Genomic DNA, 25,752 nt, shown 5'->3' on the forward strand with positions numbered 1-25,752 from the left:
TAATTATACTTTGCATAATGTACATAAAATTTAAATGTTATTTAATAAAAATGGATTTACATTATTTGTTTACTTCTTGTATTTAACAAAAAAATTACTCTATATCAGAACAGATAAAAACAATATCAGGAATTCAAACATGGCCGTAGAATTCCAATAAAGCAGAGTCAATTGCTGCTTTAATTCGACTCTAATAGATTTTGTTTTTCAACTATAAATGTAAAAGATGTTTGTTTGTTTGTTTTTGTTTTTTATTGTTTTTAAAAGTAAATGAATCATTGGTCTTTCTGAACTTAAAGCCTACCAGGCATATCCAGCTCGCTTCTCTTTACTTTGACATACACATAGGCAGAAAACAAGTAACAACATACTACAATTACAAAAACTAAAATAAAAATTAATATATATTTTTACCGGTTCCTTTACATTTTAACGAAACTGAAAGTGCATCATTGATGTTTTTGATTATCTTTTATGCAAAGCTCCTTTTTTAAGCATTGTGCTTACAAGAAATATATTATAAAGTTACGTATACCAAGTAAGTAGCAGAATACTAGGGACAAATGGACCAGAATGTAAGCAAATGTATGACTCACACTATCTCAGAATCATCAGCACTATAATATTATTTATCTTGCGAATTGCATTTTTTATGTATTCAAATCCAATTGTATTTCATGCCATAGAATACCATTATAGTTGTCTCAGTTTATGTCTTAAATTGTCATTTATATTTACACAAATACATTTTTCTACTTTATTTTCAAGAAATATCTACCAAAAATCTAGCACTGTTCAAGGGAAAAAAGAAAACAAAACGGAAAAGAAATGATCAATTATAAGACTGATTTTTCTGTGTATGGTATTCATTGATTTTAATTACAAAATCTATGAATTTAACCAATTAAAGTAAATGAAATCAATAAACTGAAACAATGCAGTTGCATTGAAATATATATACTAGTCAACAAAAGTTACGATACACAAGTTTGAACTCTAATTTATCATATAATATAATAAATCGGAAAAACTGTTAAATTATCCAATGAAAAACATTCATTTGCAAAAAAATCTGACCAAATTGGAAAGTGAAAAAAATACAGTGCTATTGAACACAGGGGTCAACATTATTTTGCGGAAATTTATGACAAAAATCGGCACTTAATTTCGAAGATGAGAATTAAGTATTCAAATATCTGCATGGGCATTCAAATTTTAAGCAGACCATGTTTAAATTTGAAGTTTTAAGTTCTTATTTCGAATTTTGAATTTTTTGGTGAAAATACGACTTTTGAAATAACAAAAAATGCCTAAAAACAAATTCGCGTATTTGCCTTAAATCAATGGTTTTGATAAGAAAATAACACTCTGTAAATATTAGACCCATTGGGCAATTATTAACCTTGGTACAGTGTATCCAATTTCATTATATATGGAAAATATATTGCCTTGTATCGTGTCTTTAGTTGACTAGTATACTTGTAAGTAAAAGGGTCTAACCAAATATTTATTGATGAGTGCTGCACGCATATTTGTCACTTTTGGGCTCATTATTATACAGTCATCTTAACTATGCATTTGTTTGTAGTTATTATCGTAGGAATGCGGACGTAGGGCATATGTGTTCCGCCTCTGATCCGTGATTCGTATCAATTTTTTAATAGCCAACTAAGGACCATTTACAAAAATAAACAATCTTTGACAAGCGAGTTTGAAAAAATATAACGTTTTAATGCATTACATGGATCAAACGTTAACTCAAGTCAATTTTAATCATGTTTTAATGTTTTAAAATAAATATTTCATTATATTTAGAATCTTTCTACGTATGTAATATCGAGTAAAGAGTGCTGGAAGTGAAAACAATACAATTTGTTTGCATAAAAAGTTGTTCCTTGAACATACGACCAGTCTACAAGTTCAATCTGCTATATTCTCAGTTTACATACAACTGCAATTTTAGCAAGTTATCGTAACGCATCAAAATCAACAAACGTTGAAGCAACTCCCCTCTCTCTCTCTCTCTCTATCTTGAAATGAAGTGGATGTAAGCAATTATAGGCAATTGTACGGCCTTCAACAATGCGAACACCACATACAGTATAGTCGGCTATAAAAGGCCCCGACAAGAAAAATATGATACAATGGAATTGAGAAACTGACGGCCTAATTCATAACACAATTTTTACGAAAAACATATATGCCCGACATGAACCAACAACAACCACTGACCTACTGGCTCCTGACTGAATATGTGTGAGGGCTCAACCCTCCCCTAACCTGGGACAGTGATGATATATCACAAAATAGGAACAAAGTGTAAAATTCTTTTGAAAAAGACTTAATTTTCAGATCGATACAAAGCAGAAAAACATCAAACAAAGACAAAAACGGACGTGGCAGGGTATTTATACATCCCTAATCGCTAACAACAAAAAAAACACTTAGTACAGATATGAGAGTACTCGCAGTTAATAACAGCTAGTACAAAGCCAATATCAACTAATAAAAAAAATCATATATCTAAGACTAAAATACCAATCAGTACACATCCAACATCCAATGTATTTAGTTTAAATACGTCATTAACAGTCAGAGAAAAACATGACCTTGTGCAATGCCAATATAAAGCTATCGACAGATTGTAGTACCGTGAAAGTACATATGTGTATAACAATAATATCTGGTATGGTTTTAATATACTGATAACAAAATCAATATTTATACCAATACAAACATTTTTCAAAGATTTAATTACAGTATTGAATTGGTAACCCTTTATAATAAGTTTATTTGAAGGATTGATAAGTTTATCCGGATCGTATCTTAATTTCCGGGCTTGGTTAACAACATCACCGTAAAATTTAGGATATGCTATTCCGTTTGCAATAAGTTTTCTACAGGTGCAGCCAAACTAGCAAACCAAATCTTTGAATCAATTGAAGATTTTAGTGAAGGTTTTAAATAATTTGTGGTAACGAAATCCCTGACTTAATAATTTACTAGTAATACATAGATTACGCTCATTTAAATCCAAAACTTCACAACAGACACAGTGATAGCGAACGAGTTGGTAGATATAAGAAGATGTGGTATGAGTGCCAATGAGACAACTCTCCATCCAAGTCAAAATTTATAAAAGTAAACCATTATAGGTCAAAGTACGGTCTTCAACACGGAGCCTTGGCTCACAGCGAACAGCAAACTATAAAGGGCCCGAAACATTACTAGATAAGTGTAAAACCATTCAAACGGGAATGTAAACAACGTAAGACGGTGACAAAGGAACATCACCGTACAAACAGGAAAATTTACAATAGGGAAAGAAAAATCATCTCTTTTCTCTTAATTTTTAGGTAGAGTTTCTGGTGTAACACTGAAATATCTAAATCTAGGAAAGGACAGTCATTGATGTTATCATTTGATTTATTTAAAGTTAGTTGCTTTGGATAAATTTCAGCAGTATATCTAGAGCATTTTTGATTATTTTACGAAAATATATCATCAAGATAACGGTTAGTGTTGTTGAATTTATCAATTAAACAAAATTTAGACATCTTCACTGAAATTTCCCCTAAATTGTGATTCATTACAGTATATGAAGAACTTTGCTATTAAAGGGGCACAATTGGTGCCCATAGAAATAACTACATAGATATAAGAAGGTGTGGTATGAGTGCCAATGAGACAACTCTCCATCCAAGTCACAATTTGTAAAAGTAAACCATTATAGGTCAAAGTACAGCCTTCAACACGAAGCTATAAAGGGCCCCAACAATGACTAGTGTAAAACCATTCGAACAGAAAAACCAACGATCTAATCTATATAAAAAACGAGAAACGAGAAATACTTATCATCCACATCAACAAACGACAACCACTGAACAACAGGTTCCTGACTTAGGACAGGTGCAAACAAATGCAGCGGGTTGAAACCTTTTAACAGGCACCAACCTTCACCCTAACCTGAAACAACAGTGTAACATCACAATATAGAAAGACACACTATAAAAGATCAATTAAAATGGTTTAACTCAATCAAAAGACATAACAACAGTAACAAGTAAACATTCACTGAACGAATAAATTTGATCTATGACACAATGTAAATAAAAATTTAATTTAAAAAAAAGGGGGGGTAAGATGTAAAACAATATCATAAAGACAACCATAACCTTAGACAAAATGCCGCCAAATAAAATAACGTACACAGGTAAATAAAAAATAATTTTGTTTTAAGGTATACATAGAGGACGGAAATATTTTTTACAAAATGTTCATAGTACGAGAACAAATGTGAAAATTTATCGTAATACCAAACACTTATCAAAGGTGGTATATATTAAAAATAGTGAGTCGAGATATAACACTAAATAAGTAAATATTAAATAACAAAAATGCATTACAAATTGTATCAACAGGTCAAATTACTCGCAGTTACTGTATTTATTTGAATCTTTCTACAATTGTATAATTCCAACACAGTTTTTCCTTTAACAAAATTATAGGTCAGCTTAAACTATCTACTTACCTAACCAGAACATATTAGACAAGTTCTATCAAATGCAAAAAGTGCGTGGACATCATTATATCGACGACATATCCAATAACTACCAGAATAATAATTGCCACTGTAATGGTCGGTTGTTTTGGAATAAATATTGGCGACACAGTCGTCGTATTTGTTCCATGCAGTTACATCCAAAATCACTCCAATTAAACTTAGAATGCCAAGAAGAACACCAAGACCTATCTGTAAACCACCAAACACCTTAAATGTCCTCACTGGAAATGCTTGTTGCTGGTGTCCGACTGGTAGAGCTTGTGGGATTTCCACCACTTGTGGTACAAATTGGGAGGGCATTGGAATATTTTCAGTCGTTGTTGACATTCTGAATTTTGAAAAAAAAACTCAAAGAATCAGATTGATACCAGTCGGTATACAGTGCCAGGTGATGATCTATACATGCCTAGGTTGTGGAGTCCAGTGCCTACCTCACGCAATACGCTCATAACAGTAGGCAGGTAAACAAATGAACATGTTGACAATTACAAGTTTGATATGATGACGCCTAAATGAGGATATATCCTTTGGTTGGCAACTGATGCTTGTAAAATTTTGTTTGGTACGACAATATCGGAAAAGTTCAAGAGGATTGTGCTCCGTTAATGTTTTATGTTTTGTTGAATACAAGGCCGATTCTATTTTTGTGTTTACAACTTATTCTAGTTTTTATTGCAAATTTGTGCATTACTGGAATGTTTTATTGCTTCGCATTACGATGCGAAGCTATTAGTTTAAGTCGATATACAAGTCGTTCTTAAATTATTAATAAACAACAGTTTCTTCTGATTGGTTGCTCATTGATGGGGTTAATGTTCTATTGGTTTGAATGAGTTACAAATTTGGAAACACGTAAGGAAGGTAAAAGATATTTTCTTAAGGATGTGTAAGGGATTAAATATTGTTGGATAAGCTCTGATAGTCAAAACTGGTACATTTAACGCATTTCTTTTGCTTTAATCTATACATTCATTATTATGCAATTCTTTTGCTTTATTCTGTATACCACGATTAGCTTAAATTGATATTATTTCCGTTGTATGTGTATGTTTATAGTATCAAATCATCAGTCATTACATATGATATACGAAATTGATAGCTTTATTCACGTATGTGTTTACCCGACGCTGACCGATATGTAATAATTAAATATTTATTTGTTAAAAGTAATTTGTTAAACTATCACATTGTACAATCATATAAAGCAGGGTCTAAAACGACACTTTAAAAAAGTGTTGAACAAAACAGACAACATAAAAACAATAAGTGTAAACTTCGGAACATAGTAAGTTAATTTATAACATCAATTATGGGTTATCATCGCTGTGTACTTTATTGGTGTAACACCAATAATTTTGGGTCGGTCAGAAAGAATACACCAAAAAGAAGAACAGAGTAAACACAAAATCGTTCCTAAGGATGTAATTTTCACAATATGTAGAATATTTTAGTAATTTTGGTACCAAATGAAAGCTGATGATCATTGTAGAACACTTTTTTAAATATAATTTTGATAAAAGAAAACTGCATGAAATTAAAACAGGGAATATATTTTGCCAGTTTCTCAGATCTGAAGTACCTATTTTAGTATTTCCTAAGTTCTGGAAACCATTATGCTCTTATATGCAATTAAAGGTATGTTAATTTTTTCAGCTTAATACAAACAGAGGTTTGACATGAAATTTGAACTTCAGACAAAAGAGATATGAATGCTGAATTTGACGAATTTAACATAGAAAGCAGTATGGCCAATAATGATGTTTTCTAACTAAATAATGTAAAGTTTGGTGTCTATGTCGAAACCATATATTCCATCGAACTTGAAATAAAGGATACAACGGACACAGTGAAGTCTGACTCCTAACTTCACTTTATATCTAGAAATTGACAATGAGGTTTGGTTGAAAACAAAACTTTAAGACAAAAGAGATAATATCAACTTACTAATTGCGAACTTTCCATTTTGATATAGAAACATTTAATATTCCAGCGGCGCCTGCATATGGAGTATATATCTCCTAGTTGAAACGATAATGCAGAGCTTTATTGACGCCATCTCAAGTTGGTTGAACGTAATGGAATATCACAGATGACGACGGATATGTTCCAATTGTCATAACTACAAAATCATTTTTTTTTCTCATATTCTTATTTACATTAAACAATGGCTATAAAATTATACACTTGTGATCACATGCAGTTATCATAAAAGAAAGGATTTTTTTTTAAACTAGAAGGCGGATAGAAAGGTTATCCACGCATCGGAACAATATTTTTATATCATGGGTTATCAACACCATTTTCAACGTTGCTTCGTTCCCCATTTTTGATAGTCTCTTTATAAATATTTCATCGTAATTCACCTTTGTTTGCCTTGGATTTACGATTCTGTTTTCCAAAAAAAATGTTCAAAGAAAAATTGTACAGTGTTATTGCACATAAGGTGTTGTATAATTATGAACAATCTCGTCAATTTCGTTAGATTTGTCTTTACGGATTATAAATGATATCTTGAACGTCCGAAAAAATATACTTATGTGAACAGGAATGAAATATTTGCCACTTGATATTTAGCCACCAACAAAATCAACCAACCGTCATAATATACTAACAGTATACTTTTCCTAGAAGAGAACTTCTCATACTTTTCATTATAAAGTACAAATGAAATCTGTCATGTCAGTCACAGTGTTAGATGATGTGGTGGAATAGTTTTATTATACAAACCATCCTGAACTACTTAGTTTAAATCATCACACCTCAGCAAGCACGACTAACGACTAATTTATGCACAGACCAACCCATCACACAATAGCCCAAAAGGAATCTGTGACGTACCCATCCAAATTCAGAAGTGGGAAATACAGATACTGATACTGACTTTAGTGACAGTTTTATATTACGAATACAGAGATGAAATGCTGGCACTCTAAATTAAAGCGGACAAGATTTTGTAGTCATTGTTTTCCAATATTTCTGTCATATGTATTATATAAGCCATCCTAACATCAAAATATTATTGCATTATAATGCAGCTATATATTTTACATAATAAAGTGCAAATATGGTCAGTTTTGTTTGATGCTGTTGAATAATTTTGTTATACGAGTCAGCCTGAGGTATTCAAATTACTGAAATTTTGTTGCGAGACAATATTTTGAAAAAAAGAGGACATGCTGGCTATCTAGATTGATGGGGACAAATTTTTGTTTTCATTGTATTGCAGTGTTGCTTTCATTTGTATTATACAATCCATTCTGACATCAAAAAAATGTTGATTTACTATGCGGCTATATAGATTTACATAATAAAGTGTTAATATGGTCAGTTTTGGTTGATGGTTTAAAATAATTTTGTTATACGAGTCAGCCTGAGGTATCAAAATTACTGAAATTTTGTTGCGAGACAATATTTTTAATAAAAAGAGAACAAAAATATTTCCAAATTTTTTTAACCCTATATAAATTAATAGATTGACACATTCCCCATTTCCAATCTCTATTTTATTATTAAGTGCAAATATGGTCAGTTTTGGTTGATGCGTTAAAATAATTTTGTGGTACATGTACCAGTCATCCTAAAGTATCAAAACTACTGAAATTTTGTTGCGAGACAATATTTTGAATAAAAAGAGGACATGCTGGCAATCTAGATTGATGGGGACAAATTTGTGTTGTCATTGTACATGTTGTATTGCAATGTTGCTGTCATTTGTATTATACAATCCATCCTGACATCAAAATATTGCTGATTTACTATGCCGATATATAGATTACATAATAAAGTGAAAATATGGTCAGTTTTGGTTGATGCGTTAAAATAATTTTGTTATATGAGTCAGCCTGAGGTATCAAAATTACTGAAATTTTGTTGCGAGACAATATTTTTTAATAAAAAGAGGACAAAAATATTTCCAAATTTTTTAACCCTATATAAATTAACAGATTGACACATTCCCCATTTCCATTCTTAATTTTATAATTAAGTTCAAATATGGTCAGTTTTGGTTGATGCGTTAAAATAATTTTGTTGTACATGTACCAGTCATCCTGAAGTATCAAAACTACAGATAATATATATATATGTTCCTGAGACAGTAAAAAAAAATGTTATATTGGAGCTAGTCTGAGATCTGAAAACTACTGATTTTTTGTGATGATTCAATTATTTGAATAAAAAAAGGACATGCATACTTGCACTGTTGATTGGTGCAGAAAAAGAAATATTATTAATATTACGCTGGCAATAAGCATGATTAACTGTACACCAATATTGCTCTCAATTATCATGATTATTTTATATGATCTAAGTACTAATAATTCGTTTTTGGCATTGTTTGTCGATTTTATCTGCAAACCAAGTTTATAAGATTTACGCTACATTTTAAAACCGATAATAATAGCATTGTAACCAATATCGTTTTTAATTTATAGATAGGCAGATCGCGGATGAATTTGTATTACAAGCAAAGTTTTATGCGTACTTTATTTAGAAATACATGTATATATATACTTAATCTGTATTGTTTATATAACCATCATAGGCATGAGCACGGAGGTTTTAATTTTATACATTAATTTACAATATTGTGATAAAAATTCGTTTACTAAAACAAATAAATAATTTTGTAGTCGCACGCTTTCTTTGAAATTTAATTGCATTATGGGTAATTTCGGATCATGTAGATAGAATGGGGAATGGTGTATGGTGTAATGTGTAAGGTGTATGGTGCAAAAGTGTAACGTGTATGGTGTAATGGCACAAGGTGTATGGTGTAATGGTGTATGGTGAATGGTGTAATGGTGTATGGTGTAAGTGGGAAGTTTACACCATCCAAGGACTGTACTAACATGAGCAACACGACGGATGACACTAGTGGAGCAGAATCTACTTACCCTCCCGTAGCACCTCAGATCAACGGCAATTTTTGATGGGGTTTGTGTTGCTCAGTTTTTATTTTATGTAGTGTTATTTTGGGTGATGCTGAAGTTGAGAGTATCAATTTAATTGATCAAAGAAAGTAAAAATATTCAGTCAGAATGAACGGTATCGCGTTTTAGTCTAATTAAGTAAATCCGAATATAACCTCCTTGGTCTAATAAATAATTTGTTAGTTTTACTACAATATTTTATGTTACCTTTTCCTTTCACAGTCCCTTAATTCGTGGCCTTCGGAACAGAGCCCTTTCACTGTATGGTTGCATTTTGTATCATATCGCTATTGATAATGAAGCTGAAACACAAATAAAAGTTTTCAAAAATTAAAAAAATGATAAACACAAAACACAAAAAACAAAAACTGAGGTTAATGGCGAAACTGCAAAGCACTCCATACTTCTTGGGAAATATTAAACTTGGTGCTTTTTGTTTTCGGAAAATTTTCAGGTAATGTCCCCTTTAAATATTTTACTGCGGACAAAAATTCATACGAGTATTGTCCGCAGGCAAATGTAGAATTAAGATATTGTGAAATACGGTCCATAACAATATTTCATTATGAAATAGTTTCCTTCTTCGTGAAATTTTGTTCATTCCGGGGGACAAAATGTCATTGCAATAACGAACAGAAATATAGAAATAAAGAAAAATAGAAACAAAAATGAAAAAGGAAAGTAATACACACATATGAATAGAATTAAGCGGAAAGTAACATGCAAAAATGATTAGGTATCAAGGGGAAAATAACATACAAAAATAAATAGTATGAGTGGAAAATGAAAAGTATTAAAGGGAAATAACTTTGAAAAAGAATAGTAATAAGGGGAAAATAGCAATTATTATTATACTTCAGTTATCATTTTCTATATAAAATAAGTACACAATATTCTGACTATTTTTCAAATTGCAAGCCTTGAACTATTTAACCGGTCAATAGTTTAGCATTCGAAGATAAATAATATTCAAAAAGGTCAAAATAACATACAAAAATTAAAAGTACTAAAAATGAAAAAGATCATACAGAATTGAATAGCAATAAGGTAATAATAACAAACAAAATGAAAAGTATTAAGGGGGAATGATAAAACAAAAATAAATACTAGAAGTATAAAAATATGATTAACATACACAAACGAAAAGTAATTAGAGGTAAATAACATAACAAAATGAATTGTGATGAGGAAGAAATAACAAACAAAAAGAAATAGTAATACGAGGTAACTAACGAACAAAAAATACTAGTAATAAAGGGAACTTACATACCAAAATAAATATTATTAAGGGAAAATTACATCCAAATATGAATATCAATAAGCGGGAAATAACAAACTAAAATGAATAGTGTAAAGGGAAATTATATACAAAAATAAATAGTTATAAGGGGAAATAACTAGTATCAAGGGGAAAATATTATTTATACATCACATACAGCGGAAACGGTAGTCAGTTTCCTTATCATGACTTTTACTGTCGGACGGGAAGAGTCCATGTAAATATATTTGTAGAGCATGTATCCATGAGGTCCTCACTTGTATGTCTCAAGCATAGACCAAAATGTTCAATAATTAAGAATTAACTATTACGGAGAAACAGATGCTCATTCAATATAAAATAAAACACACATTAGCATTCAGAGATGTCACTTGATTACATAATGCATTATATGAGAAGAAAATAATATTTAACTCAATTATAAATATTTTTTTCCTTTTTATGATATAGATACGATGGATAAGCGTTGGTTCGTTAAAAAGATACCATGAACCTGGAAGGTGAAGTGTGTCTTTATAACGATTCAATGCTTATCCGTTGTGTTTATTATTTAAACTTTTGTCTTTACGTCTGTTCAAAATTACAGTTCTTTCATTAATTATGCCCTTTTATCAGTGAGTACAAATAACTACCTAATTAACTTAAATGATTCATAAGAAATAACCATAAGTTAAAAGTATACATGTAGTTGGTACAATCATGAAAAAGTATTAAAACAAATTCATATACACTTTCAGTATGTTGTATTGAAATTTCCCTTCAATTATTATGCATCTGAATATTATCCGTAGTTAACAAAATAAGACATATTCGAACTGATTTCTAAGTATATGTAATATATATTTTACCGAAATTTCTAGCAAGAAACCCAATACAAGATACATCACGATTTGCTCGCAAAAAGATTTGAAAATATACATGTTTAAAGATATGTATTTAAACAGATGAAATCATACTATATTAATACCACAAAAATGGACAAATTGAATGTAATCATTTTCTTTTGAAATATGTGAAACAGCCAATTTTAATCCATTAATTAACGACTAAACCCGCTATAATTACAAAAGTATCTACAATAACATAATAAGAAAAACGGAAAAAACACTTACGAAAACGGACACCAATGAGAAAACGGGGATTTGGACCTATACCGAGACATCTCTTCTTTTAACTTGACTCTGCAACTCATTCATCTAGACCTCGCGGCTACCAACTTATGCTATACGATCGTCTATTATGTTTATATAATAGGCCAAGCCCTGTGTGACCTTTCTACCGGTGTAACATATGTTTATTGATATATATAAAATAATTAAAATTGACATTTTAACTGCAATACATTGGTAGCCGAGATGTGTCGTCTGTGTGTTGATGTCAGTCATACGTTACAGATTGCACGGATCGTTCCTTTTCCCAGTGAAGGCATATATAGATTACAAAAGAAGTTCAAGGTAAGTTTTTAAATTAATTCCATTGGTGAATAGAAACGAAATTAAGCACCCAAAGGAACTAATTGAATATGATATGGTGAGCTCATTTCAGCGACAGATTTAGGAAGCGTTGATTCTGGAAAATGAAACCACGGTGCCTGACGTTACGGCATTGGTTTTAGAATTCTTAATAAGCCTGTTTAGATCAGTTCCTGAATTACAAATCATCAATAAAGTTACGGTTATCAGTCATGCAAGTCGTTATATGTGTCGGTTAGTTTATGACAAGATACGTACTATGAATGTTAGATAGAGGGGCCTGTCCCAAACACTTATTTTCATAGTATATACCTTTGCATAGACTATCCAATTTAGCACATATTTTTAACTCAAGTAATATTTTAATTGGTCTATTGATAGTTTATTTTGGCTGACTACTTATATCACAGGTGTTTATAAAACAGAGTTCATTAACAAAGTTTATTTCATATCGGTTAAGAATTAGCTTTTCTTATTGGATAACAAGGGGCCACATGACATTCATTATTCTTCAGTAAAAAATTCCAACAGTCTTTAACAGAAAAAAACGGACCAGAAAACCGGTGCTTAACGGACTTTTATAAGTTAATGACCATTGGGGCGTGATTTCTTTGTTCAGAGTGATTTCGTTAATTATAAAATTATAGAAAACTTATTTTATATTCATATACTGAAAAATTGCGCTTAAATGAATGGCAGTGATTTATAGTTATCACTATGACTGATCTTCACTCTTTCCTCTAGAAATCGTACAATAACTCGAGTTTGCTTTGAACAATTTGAATTTATGAGAATTTCTAAAAATATGGTTCCTCAATGAAATAAAAATAATAGTTATTGAAGAAATGGTCATTATCGTGATACATGGACTGCTCGTAGGACAGTGGTATTGACTGCGATAGCGATAATGATCGAGCCGTAGGCGAGGTCATTATCGCTGTCTTAGTCAATATCCACTGTCCTGTGGGAAGTCCATATATCACGATAATGACCATTTTTTCAATAACTATTATGTAATTCGTGTTTTGTAAATCTACTCAGTGACAGTGATTTACCAGATCATGAGTTTATAAATGCATCAATATAAATAAGAAGATGTGGTATGAGTGCCAATGAGACAACTCTCCATCCAAGTCACCATGTATAAAAAGTTAACAGTTATAGGTCAAAGTACGGCCTTCAACACAGAGCCTTGGCTCACACCGAACAGAAAGCTATAAAGGGACTCAAAATGATTAGTGTAAAACAATTCAAACAGGAAAAACCAACGGTCTAATCTATATAAAAAAACATGAAACTAGAAACACCTATGAACCACACCAACAAACGACAACCACTGAACAACAGCCTCCTGACTCCTAAAACACGAATATCGGTTTTTAAAATATGAGATTTTAAAAGGCCCTTGGCTCCAGAATGAAAAGGTTGTAGCTGCTGGTGTCATAATGTATATTGATATAAAGCAGTGTCTTACTACATGTACTTCTTTTACTGGTAAGATGAAAAATGAATTGACCAAAAAATGGTATATATAACTAAATTGCAGCGGGAGCTTTACATGTTTTTAAAACATTTTCCAATTTTACAGTAAAACTAAAGGTATAATAAATTTGAAAATATAGATATCTATATCATTAACGGAAAGCTTAATACTAAAATATATGATAAAAGAGATGATTTTTCATTTCCTATCGTTAATTATCCATTTTTAGATGGTGACGTTCCCTTGTCACCATCTTACGGTGTTTATATATCTCAACTTGTACGATTCGCTCGTGTATGTAACAATGTTTTAGATTTTAACGAGAGAAATGTATGTATTACTGAAAAATTATTACACCAGGGTTTTCGATATCACAAACTAGTCAAAACATTTACTAAATTTTATCATCGGTATAAGGACATCATTCGTAAATATAGCTCAACATGCAGACTTCTTATACGTTCAGGTATTTCACATCCAATTTTTTATGGAAATATTCTTTATAAAGCACAAAAATGTCAGTATTCACCTCTGAAACTAACAAAACCTTTAAATAGACTTATTAAGAAGGGATATAGTTACGATACTGTTGTCAGGTCATTAAAGATTGCATATTTTGGCGTTGATATTGATTCACTTATAGGGTCTTTGCATCTGCACTAAACATATTTATTTAAAAACCAGTTGTTGGCATGACACGGGTTATGTTCTTCTCATATATGTTATGATGGTATGATACTAAACCCCTAACGGGAAGGATTGTGCCTGATATTCATATGATGAAGACATAATCTTTCAATCAGTTTAATTGAAGTCTGGAGCTGGCATGTCAGTTAACTGCTAGTAGTCTGTTGTTATTTATGTATTATTGTCATTTTGTTTATTTTCTTTGGTTACATCTTCTGACATCAGACTCGGACTTCTCTTGAACTGAATTTTAATGTGCGTATTGTTATGCGTTTACTTTTCTACATTGGCTAGAGGTATAGGGGGAGGGTTGAGATCTCATAAACATGTTTAACCCCGCCGCATTTTTGCGCCTGTCCCAAGTCAGGAGCCTCTAGCCTTTGTTAGTCTTGTATTATTTTTAATTTTAGTTTCTTGTGTACAATTTGGAGTTTAGTATGGCGTTCATTATCACTGAACTAGTATATATATTTGTTTAGGGGCCAGCTGAAGGACGCCTCCGGGTGCGGGAATTTCTCGCTGCATTGAAGACCTGTTGGTGGCCTTCTGCTGTTGTCTGTTCTGTGGTCGGGTTGTTGTCTCTTTGACACATTCCCCATTTCCATTCTCAATTTTATACATGTTCTCATAGATAGTCTAGCGGAGAGGCATTAAAAAGCAACTTTCAATAGATTAAAGTTTATATGTTTGTTATTGTTTCTTTTTCAAAATAAAAAATAAAAGCATATAGATATAGTTGGCACGTTCCCTTCAGACATTATCACAGTTTTTCAATTCATAATGAAATGTAGTAGGTTCCTTAAGAAAGTTAAATATTGTCATCATCAAGTTGCCTCAATTTCCCTTCACAAGGTTTCATATTACATACATTTTTACTTTTTTGTGTACAAAGTAGTTGCAGGGATCATAAATTACCACAATTATAAGATAGCGTTTTACTCTAATTAAGGTATTAAGTACCATATTTGTTATTCTTTATTTAAATGATCGAATTTTGCAAAACTTGCAAAGATTTTATAAGCAGGATAAATGAAAATAAATGTGAAAACTAATTACAAACATTGTTTTTTTTTTAATTTGAGACACACCATGTTATTCCAAAATAGCCAGTGGAAATTTTTGTAATATCTTGATTACGATACAATGAAATCTAATCCTTGTGCTCATTCGTGCATAGGTACTTAGTACACGAAAAACTTATGTACAATAAAATTTAAAAGGCGTTCCTAGTCATCGAAAATGCCTTTTACAGTTGTTGTTCTTTTTTATACTGATTCATGTTCCTAATATGCAGTTCTTAATTTACAAAAATTCATGACATTATTTAAACTTAAATATAAGTCTGCTCTGAAACGGGTTTTGGTGCCAGTTTGGCATGTATCAAATTCAAACTATATGCTCAAAACTCAAATTCTATACTTTCATTGAGATATAATATATATATATATATATATATATATATAGTTACATTAACAAAAACATATTGTTTCACATTTGTCGATACAGTTTGTGTAGTTTTAAAGAACGTTGTACTGTAATATTAAAGAAAAAAAAACATTAAAAAAAAAAGAAACAATCCGCCTTTGTGTAAAATTACATACGTTTACTGTGTAAAAACATTTTATGGTTGTCTTCAATATTTTTTTGATGAAAAATTGGATAAGGAAAAAATATATACTAGTTTACAATCATTCTACTACTAAAAGGGTATTTACATTGATATTACATATTCAAATATTTTTTGTGGAAAATCGTTGGTGACCTTCGATCTTGATTTCTGAAAAGCTGCACCATATTTTCAACTGAGGACCAAATTTACTTTAAAGAAAACACATTTTCAAATCAAATGATGTATGATATAGGCGTGTAGTAGTTATGACGATTAAATTTAGAAAATTCTGACTCTGGTTACCAGGCTAAAAAGATTATGTACAGTAAACTAGCATGTCCTTTGTTTTTAACAATGAAATGATCATATTTTACCAACATTTCCTGTCTGTGTTGTACGATTTATATTATTAAATGAAAACAATGACTATCAATAATAACAAAGGAGTATATGTTGTCAGATGAAGAACTTCCTAAATCTATCAATAACTTAAATCTACTCTGACTTTATTTTATCTGGTTACTTATATTTTAATAATTACATTACATGTATGTTTCTTTAGAATCCGTAATTTTGATTGTCTGACAACAATAGCTAGGCATTCCATTATCATATTTTATTTCCGTATAAAACATAACAGCTATGACACTGCACTTGCTATTCGTGATAATTTTGAAATAGTACATTGAAAGATAAACTAAACGTTTGATATAAATAAAATTTCATAGTTGTAGCATAAAAATGTAATTATAAGAATTGAATGCTTCTTTTTATAATGTTATAGGGTTGTAAAAGCGTTGATCGTGTGCACATTTTTAATATGAAGCGCATCCGCGTTTCATACAAAATAGAATTTTAATATCAAATGTTCCATATGAAATGCGTAAAATATAAAATGTTATCTAGCGCTGCAGTTTGCAGTTTTACAAATTTTACAAACTGTTAAAGGCATCTTTCACTGAAATAAATTAATTTGTATGTGGAAGTTTTAAGTTTCATTAGATTTTTTTTATCGTTAGAAAAGTCCTTCTTAATCATTTTTAATTTGTTCGAAGAACTTAAAATAGCCACATCGGACTCGGACTTCTCTTATACTGAGTTTTACTGTGCGTACTTTTGTGCGTTTGTTTTTTCTACATTGGCTAGAGGTATAGGGGGAGGGTTGAGATCTCAAAAAACATGTTTAACCCCGCCGCATTTTTGCGCCTGTTCCAAGTCAGGAGCCTCTGGCCTTTGTTAGTCTTGTATCATTTTTAATTTTAGATTCCTTTGTATAATTTGGAGTTTAGTATGACGTCCATTATCACTGAACTAGTATACATATTTGTTTAGGGGCCAGCTGAAGGACGCCTCCGGGTGCGGAAGTTTCTCGCTGCATTGAAGACCCATTGTAGGCCTTCGGCTGTTGTCTGCTCTATGGTCGGGTTGTTATCTCTTTGACACATTCCCCATTTCCATTCTAAATTTAATTACGCTTATGATAATTGAATAAGTGATAGTCTCATTTCTAATTCTGTGCATGTTAATCTAAAACGAAATCGGGAACCCCCACCACCTACCACTGCAAACACGATTCCTTGGATGCCAGTATTTCCAATGCACAAAGGTATTTACAAAATAACAAGTAAGTCTCCATTAAGGCAATCGTGGTTACTATACCTTTGTATTATCTATTAGTAACATAAGCTTATAAAACACTTCCCGTTTCTTCAGGTAACAGATATTTGTAAAAAAACGATATACATTATGCAAAGTTGTGTTTATTTGGTAAGAGTAACGATCTTCAAGTACAATGTTTCGTTCTCCTGTCAAATGTAATACTGAAATAGAAATCCGATCGGAATGAACGAGAGTTTTGTTGGAAGGAGTTTGGAGGGAGTTTTCTATTATTTATTCATAGTTTTTTTTATCCTTTTATATATCAAAATGTTTTAGTGTAATGTAGTTCCTTTTTTATTTCATAGACTTTTTTTATTAATATTGGTGTTCATTATTTAATTTTCATTAATGTCATACCATTGCCCTTTGTTTATAAACCCACAAAAAACTTAATTTACCTGTATTTAAGTGGTTGTTATTGTCATCCATTTTGTTGTGCAATTTTCCTTTTTTACTTGTTTATTAGCTCAAATCATGTCGTTGTTTTTCTCCCTTGAATGATGTACATTTTGTTATCCCGGGGTTTTTGCACTTCTGGAAATTTAACAATGCAATTTCTCATATGAACTCCTTTTACGGCTAAAACTATGCCACTTTTACTATACAGTTTCGTGGAAAGTTTATATGCTATACTATTTTTTTCAAAGGTCAAAACATAGGGCTGTACAGCATATTTTCAACATTTATTTGCCTCGAACTTCTAAGCTTTTAAACCTATACTAAAACTCTGTACTACCCTACCTTCACTTTGGGTCTCCTTCAAAATTCAATGTTCCTGCCATTCATGTATATATATACTGGTAACTTTCTCCAGTTGAGTCTCTACGAGATGAAGCATAAAGATCATATCTGGGAACCAGTAGGTAAACAGAACAAAATATCTATGAATATTAAATGTCTCCCCACAAAAGGTGTGGTTTATAAAACAGCTGTATTTACAAAGTGCAACTATAGCTTATTATACGATCAGATTTTGCACTTTTTTAAAGTCCGTCTTTTGGTCTTTGTGTGATGGTTATCTCATTGGCCACCACACCACATATCATTATATCATTTTATATTATATTATTTTGTCGGGTTAATTTTTGTTTTTATTTACAGTATATTATAGCAAGTTATTTTTTCAGTTGTATGTTTATCGACTCAGTCATTGAAATCATGTTTAGTATTGTAGGTTTTATCTTGTAGCGATATTTAAATTGTAATTATTCTGCTCTCGTGAGGGCACATTGATAAGTTAATAAAATTATGCTATTGTATAGTGTATTGGTGGTCGTTTGAACAGTCTGACATATGTGTTCTACCTTATTGTATAGTGTTTTGTGGACTGTTGTTTGTCGCTTCCGTCCATCTTTCTCTAGTGATTTAATTTCTCTAACTAATTTTTGAATGTTAAACACTATATTATGACATGCACGACTGTATACACTGGGTTTCTTTTTTCATTTTTAATATTTTTGGGAATAGCAGGATAGGTATTTTCAATTTGATTATACAGCATCGCTATTGTTGTGCAAACTAGTCGTATTTATGAATGCGTCTCATATTGTTATATTGTTAAAATTGGTTTTGCATTATTCATATAGGAGTTTCATTCATATTGACTTTATTCCAGACTTGAAGGACGCTACATTTATTCAACATATAAATGACATTAACGAACAATGAGTATTTTGAAATATCTTTATCAAATTCTATGGTGTATACAAGGCAATTCAATAGAATAAAAAGGGAATAGTATACACAACCAAGCATCAATCATGAACACCATCTTAGGCAAGCTATTTGCAACAAAAAAAACAAGTAAAAAAAATATCTAAGCAAAATCAAAATTGGTGCAATAAGAAATTATTATTATATGCATGTCAAAAAACTTTTTTGGTTTTACAAAGCATAATACTTTGGGCTTACTATCAAATCCTTTATAACTAACAAGGAAAGTCGATTTGGCATAATATAATTTATGTAATCATAATATATAAAAATCTGTGATCAGTCTAAGTAGTTAGGAAATTTTAGGACTTTTATGTCAATGTAGACAAACACATTGCCAACGACTGTTATACCATAGTAGCATTCAAGTTGGGGTTTTTTTTAAAGCTGCTTAACGGAAGGAAATTCAATATTCTAATCACTTAACATGGTATTTGTAGAAAAACGAATATCAAATTTAGTGTTTAAATATGCTCCTGATAAGGATGGTATTTTTATTAAAAATTCTTAAGCTTGCCATACCATTTGGTATAGGACATATTACAATGTTAGTTGATAAATTCATAGAACAAGACTCATTTTCAAATCAACTGATTAAGGGTCCAGTTGATGTGATTCTTCACATTAAGAGTATAGACAGTTGGAGGTGGTCACTATAAACCTATTCGTATTTTGACAATTGTATAAAAATATATTTATAGAATTAAATAAAAAGAGATTACACATTACTAATTCTTGTCATATCTTTCAATTTTCATATTCTTTAACTGATTGGGTATACTGCGTGTGTCTAAAATTATAAAAAATAAGTAATTATAAAATCTGATATATGAATATAGATCTTTTTAGAGATTCATTTCCTAACTGGAAGGTGATAATAATCGTCTTCCATGATACTTAATATTTGTTTTTGAAGATGAACACTTTTAGAAGGTTTTAGTCTAGTTTAAAGTTAAAACCTTCCATTACCTTATGTTTTCATATATAACATCTTTTACTAGGTTAACAAAGCAAAACAATTTAAAGCTCTTCATTTTATATATACATCATCGTGTATCTCTAATTTCACAAGTGTTAGTAATTTTATATTAAGATTTATAGTCTTTGATTATTACAACAAACAAACGCAATCGTAAGTAAGGGATGGTTATATCTCCTTCATTCTTTGTAGGCTGGCGGATTGGTATCAAAAACCTGTCCACTGTTTGGTTCTGGTTGCGTACCACCAACAGCTTGAACCTGTTGTTCTGTCGGTTGAGTTGTAGTCATTACTTGATACTGTTGCCCTCTGGGATACTGCACTATTGGGTTATCTGTTTGTCCGGTAGCTATCATGATCTGGTGACCGTTTGCCATGGGAATCTGAGTCTGTGGTAGGTTAAGAAACATTCCAGGTTGGGTGCTTTGCATAATAACAACTCCCTATTGAGATATGAAAATGAAGTATTTATAGATACAATTAATGTTTTTTTATCTAAAAAAACAGTGATAAAACTTTCAAAAATAAAAATAAAGCTATTTTCATACAAGTTAATACGATACTATATATAAGTAAATAAGAAGTATCCTCCCTGAGGTTAGTGAAGAATGGGAAAACATACTAAAACTCGATGTATATTCCAATGCATAATGGCCATGTATATTGACAATATGTCTGTTAAATTCGGGACTAGGTACAGGCAACCAAAACTTTCTGTTTGCCATTTGTAAGTAAGTTATTTCGATTTCCAATTTGTCTATGTATTTAAAGTTAACGTTCAGAGTCAGAGAGAATATGGAAGACCCCGGCCCACAACGACCTAGAGGAATTACAACTGACACATAAATATGGCTTTAAATACTAGCATACTTCGTATCACGGTATCGATACCGTGATACCATCCTTCTGTTTAATATATTAGATAAATTTTTCAGTCCAGTATAATAGTACTAAATGGTAGTTTATGGACCGTTCGGTCACCTCCCAAGAAATGTATTGGTATTTCAAGCAGACAACTCACATTTACGGTTGTTATCTATGCACAAAAACACTTACTAGTAGATAACACTGAGGCGACAACGTCAGTATTTGTTGCAGCATCTTAACATCAAATCATTTGACCCCCCTAGTCCGCTTTTGTGGGAAATATTCAGGTTCAGTTGGGTCGGAAGAGTGTTCATGTTTTGGAGCAACATTTGCTTACCTGCTGACTTGATGTCCCCCATGTGGAGCAACAACAACTGAATGAAGCGGCAATGATTGCGACTACCACTTCTGCAAAGGACAAAACAGCCATGAAAGCTGACAGAACTACAGCTTTCGAATCATGATTTCCTCTCTGAAATAAACATAAATGTGTAAAGTGTTTACATAAATAAACAAAGTGAAAATGACAAAAAAATATGTATTATATACATATAAAATTCTTCGATTTAAATTCACCACAAAATGTTACATCTGCATTGTTTTATTCCTTTATATCAGTTTTAATCAAACAAATCTTGGCAAAACTACATGGACTATAAAAAGCGACCTTGACCATTCGGCAAACATCTATATATATATAGCCAGGCCATACGAATAAAAAGGATTTGCTCCACCAACGATATTGCAAAAAAACGACTACAAGAACTTCGCGGTCACCTAAAACATCGGGGCTACAAAAGAAAATACATTGATAAAGGTTTTTCTCGTGCTAACAACATCAGCCGAGATGAACTTTTACAATATAAAGTCAAAAAGGTCAACAGGAGGGTGCCTTTTGTGTTGACTTACCATCCATAATTTGACAACTTATCTCACCTAATCCGCGAAAATTGGAAAGAAATCGAAAAACATCCTAAACTATCCAAGATCATTCCCGAGCCACCTGTACTGGCTTTCCGTAGGCCCAAAAGCCTTAAAGACTTGCTGGTGAGAGCTGATTTATCCTCTCAAGCAGGCTCTTCGTCTGTGGGCTCTTGCAAGTGTTGCGGGAACAAACGATGTCTGACTTGCAAACAAATACTGGTTACTCAGACTTTTAACAGTCACTCCACTGGTACAGAATACACCATATTTTGCAATGTTAATTGCAAGACTACAAATGTGGTGTATCTCCTACAGTGTAAATGTGGTAAACAGTATGTTTGCGAGTCAGAACAGCCGTTTCACAAACGAATGAACGGTCATCGTAGCGACTACCAATTCAAGCCAGACCTCCCTCTCAGTCGACATTTCAGATCCCCTGGCCACACTAAGGCAGATCTCAATCGACTGACCATTACAATCATTGACCACAACTCTGCTTGGTCTAGGGAGGATAGACTCACCCGGGAAAGATTTTGGATAAGAAAATTAACAACTTTGGCACCAAATAGGATAAATGAAAAGATGTAGTTCGACTCCATGCAGTGCTTTACATTTGGGTTATATTACTTATTATTACAGTCTCTGTTTCTATTTCTTTACTTTACTCATCTCTAAAATCTGTTGAATATACCAATTTAAATGGCTTAATTTTCTGAGGGATGTAAAAGTGCCAAGCCACGTTCAACTAGTTAACCTTAGTCAAAATTTATTATCATATTTTAACGGCCGTTTGTTTGCGATGTTTAAATACGCGGACTCTGTTGTAACTACTCTACCGTTGTCAAATTTGAAATATTTACAAATTTAGATCGTTCAGTGCTGTTTATTTGGAATTCTTATTGACGCAATCGTTCTTGTAACATCATAACTGTCGTCACCGTTAAAGCTTTAGAATTGTGCTAGTTCATATCGCACATTATTATTTTTATTTAAGCATATTTTTGAACTCTCTGCTGTAATTAGTCATATAACCTATGTCGTGTTTAACACATATTTAGAATTGTGCAAGCGTCTTACCTGATGTTCGATTTGACTTTTTTATTGTATAAATTTCAAGATTGTTATAGTTTAATTTAAGTAGACTGATATATGATTCATTCAACATCACAATCATATTTACTGATGAAGGATATCTGTTATCCGAAATATTTATAAATAATTACATTTATAGTTCCTTTTTTTGTTATTGGTGTTGTTGTGTACACTTTTTAGGCGTTTATATATATATATATAAAGAAAAGTTAAGTAGAATCTGTATGCTGGTAACATATAAGAAAATTAATAAAAGATAATAACGGTTTCAATTCATCATTTTTACTAGCGCTTTCACTGCTTTCCCAGATCTTCAGGTAATGTGACTTGTATACATAAGTGTTATATATATATATACTTGCATAAAATATAGTTTCGTTGGTCAAGTAAGTATTGTCATTCTTTACTATTCCATCTACATGTCACAGTTCAAGTTTGCTACCAGCATTGATGAATCAGACTAGAGAAAGGCATTACTCGACTAACGAAAGCTGTTAATTTTTAAAAAGCTGTTATTCATATTGCCTAGTTTGTCGAGTGGTCACGGTCGTTAGACAGTGCATTGGGTAGTCACAGAAGCATGGTTTCAAATCCAACTCAGGGAAAAAATATTTGCTACCGCCAATTTGCAGATCTTGCATTGTGTATCTATGATAAGTTTATTGTTGACCTGAATTCAAGACGCCGTACATGTAATAAGTTGTCTCTGTCGTAAAGTTATTACATGATTAGACGTAAATATAGTATGAAAAATTTAATAAATGGAAAATTTGTGTCATGTATCCATTATAAATTGAATATCACGTAATTTCAAATTCAGTTCAAACTTTATCTGTTCAAATAGATACAGAATTTAAAAATGTTTGTCATAAATTTTCAATAATTGTCCTTATTATACCGTTGAATGTATTTCTATTAATTTGGAGCAAAACCCTGTTTTCAAAATACAAATGAGACACAACACCTTACAACCAATCGCAAGCAGCACAAAACATTGTCAATACATAACATACGTTAGAAAACTAAAAGCGTTATTTTGATTATTATTCTTTAAAAACAAGGATTTTTCAAACTCAAATTAAAAACAGAAAGTGGTCATTTCAATTCAACGATCAATGAAAATATGTAAAAGAGTAATTCTGTGTGAACATGTCGCTAGAATTATCGATTGCAATCATATTCAACAAATTATTTTATATTTATCGTGTTCTCTAGTGCATTCAAGTTTGATATTTTGACGCTTATCAAACATTGATATCACTGATGTGCAATATGCTAATCTATTCAACAGTTTTTTTAATTATTATAATCAACAACATTACTTACTATAATTGAACCGACTACACCAAGACTGAACATAGTAGGAACGAAAATTGACGCTCCAATTATGCTACACACCATAAATCCAGTTTTCTGAATAAAAATAAAGATTGAAATAATATAATTATACTTTGTACAATGTACATAAAATTATAATGTTATTTAATTAAAATGGATTTACACTATTTGTTTCCTTCTTGTAACTAACAAACTTATCCTATATCTGAACAGATAAAAATAAAGAGCTGCGCCATGAGTGCCTCATACGCCCGTCGCTTTTTCACAGAATAAAGTTCCGTAACTCCTCAATGTCATATCAGAAATTTATAAAAACTAAAGGAAGGTTATTTTAATAGATATAAACAAGTCACCAAAGTTTCATGAAAACTGCTCAAAGAACTTTGAGTTATTGTCCGAAAACTGGAAAAACAACCATTTTTAATGAATAAAACCCCATAACTCAGAAACATAAAATCTGAAATTTATAAAATCGAAAGGCAGCTCACGTCAATAGATATAGACAATTAACCAATGTTTCATTCAAATTGGTTAAACGTTTTTAAGTTATTGTCCGGCATGTTGACGACGGACGGACGGACAGACGGACAGACGGACAGACAACGGTATACCATAATACAACATGTACGTCCCGTAAACGGGCGTATAACAATATCAGGAATTCAAACATGGTCATAGAATTCCAATAAAGCAGAGTCAATTGCTGCTTTAAATTCGATTCTCATAGTTTTTGTTTTTGAACTATAAATGTAAAATCTGTTTTTTTTTTTTTTTTTTTTTTTTTTTTTTTTTTTTTTTCTTTTTAAAAGTGAATGAATCATTGGTCCTTCCTAACTTAAAGCCTACCAGACATATCCAGCTTGCTTCCCTCTTCTTTGACATACACATAGGCAGAAAACCAGTGACAACATACTACAATTACAAAAATTAACATTAAAATTAATTCATATTTTTACCATTTCCTTTACATTTTAACGAAACTAAAGGTGCATCATTGATGTTTTTAACTATTTTTTTATGCAATGCTCTTTTTTAAGCATTGCTCTTACAAAAATATATACATTATAAAATTACGTTAATATTTGAGTTACAGCGCTATAATGTTGTTTGTCATTGCTAATTGTATCTTTATTTTGTATTCAAATCCAATTTTAT

General features: G+C 31.4%; 1 protein-coding gene across 6 annotated transcripts in view; it reads right to left on the reverse strand.

The window, feature by feature from the left end:
• LOC127703077 (uncharacterized) overlaps nt 1-25,752 on the reverse strand; it is a 126,502-nt gene that overhangs the window by 95,797 nt on the left and 4,953 nt on the right. For 2 of the 6 annotated variants that reach the window (XM_052207468.1, XM_052207469.1), the window contains exons 3-6: nt 25,444-25,509; nt 24,586-24,672; nt 21,581-21,715; nt 20,637-20,819 (exon numbers count right to left, since the gene is read on the reverse strand). The exons of 1 other annotated variant lie outside the window; for it this stretch is intronic. In XM_052207468.1, the coding sequence (XP_052063428.1) occupies nt 20,637-20,819; nt 21,581-21,715; nt 24,586-24,672; nt 25,444-25,509 (471 nt within the window). Of the gene's footprint in view, nt 1-19,349; nt 20,820-21,580; nt 21,716-24,585; nt 24,673-25,443; nt 25,510-25,752 lie in introns of those variants that run through there. 3 more of the 6 variants (XR_007982656.1, XR_007982660.1, XM_052207476.1) reach the window with 2 other exon arrangements.

Source organism: Mytilus californianus, unplaced genomic scaffold (assembly GCF_021869535.1).
Source record: "Mytilus californianus isolate M0D057914Y unplaced genomic scaffold, xbMytCali1.0.p SCAF_5, whole genome shotgun sequence".
In the NCBI taxonomy this organism is placed as follows: domain Eukaryota; kingdom Metazoa; phylum Mollusca; class Bivalvia; order Mytilida; family Mytilidae; genus Mytilus; species Mytilus californianus.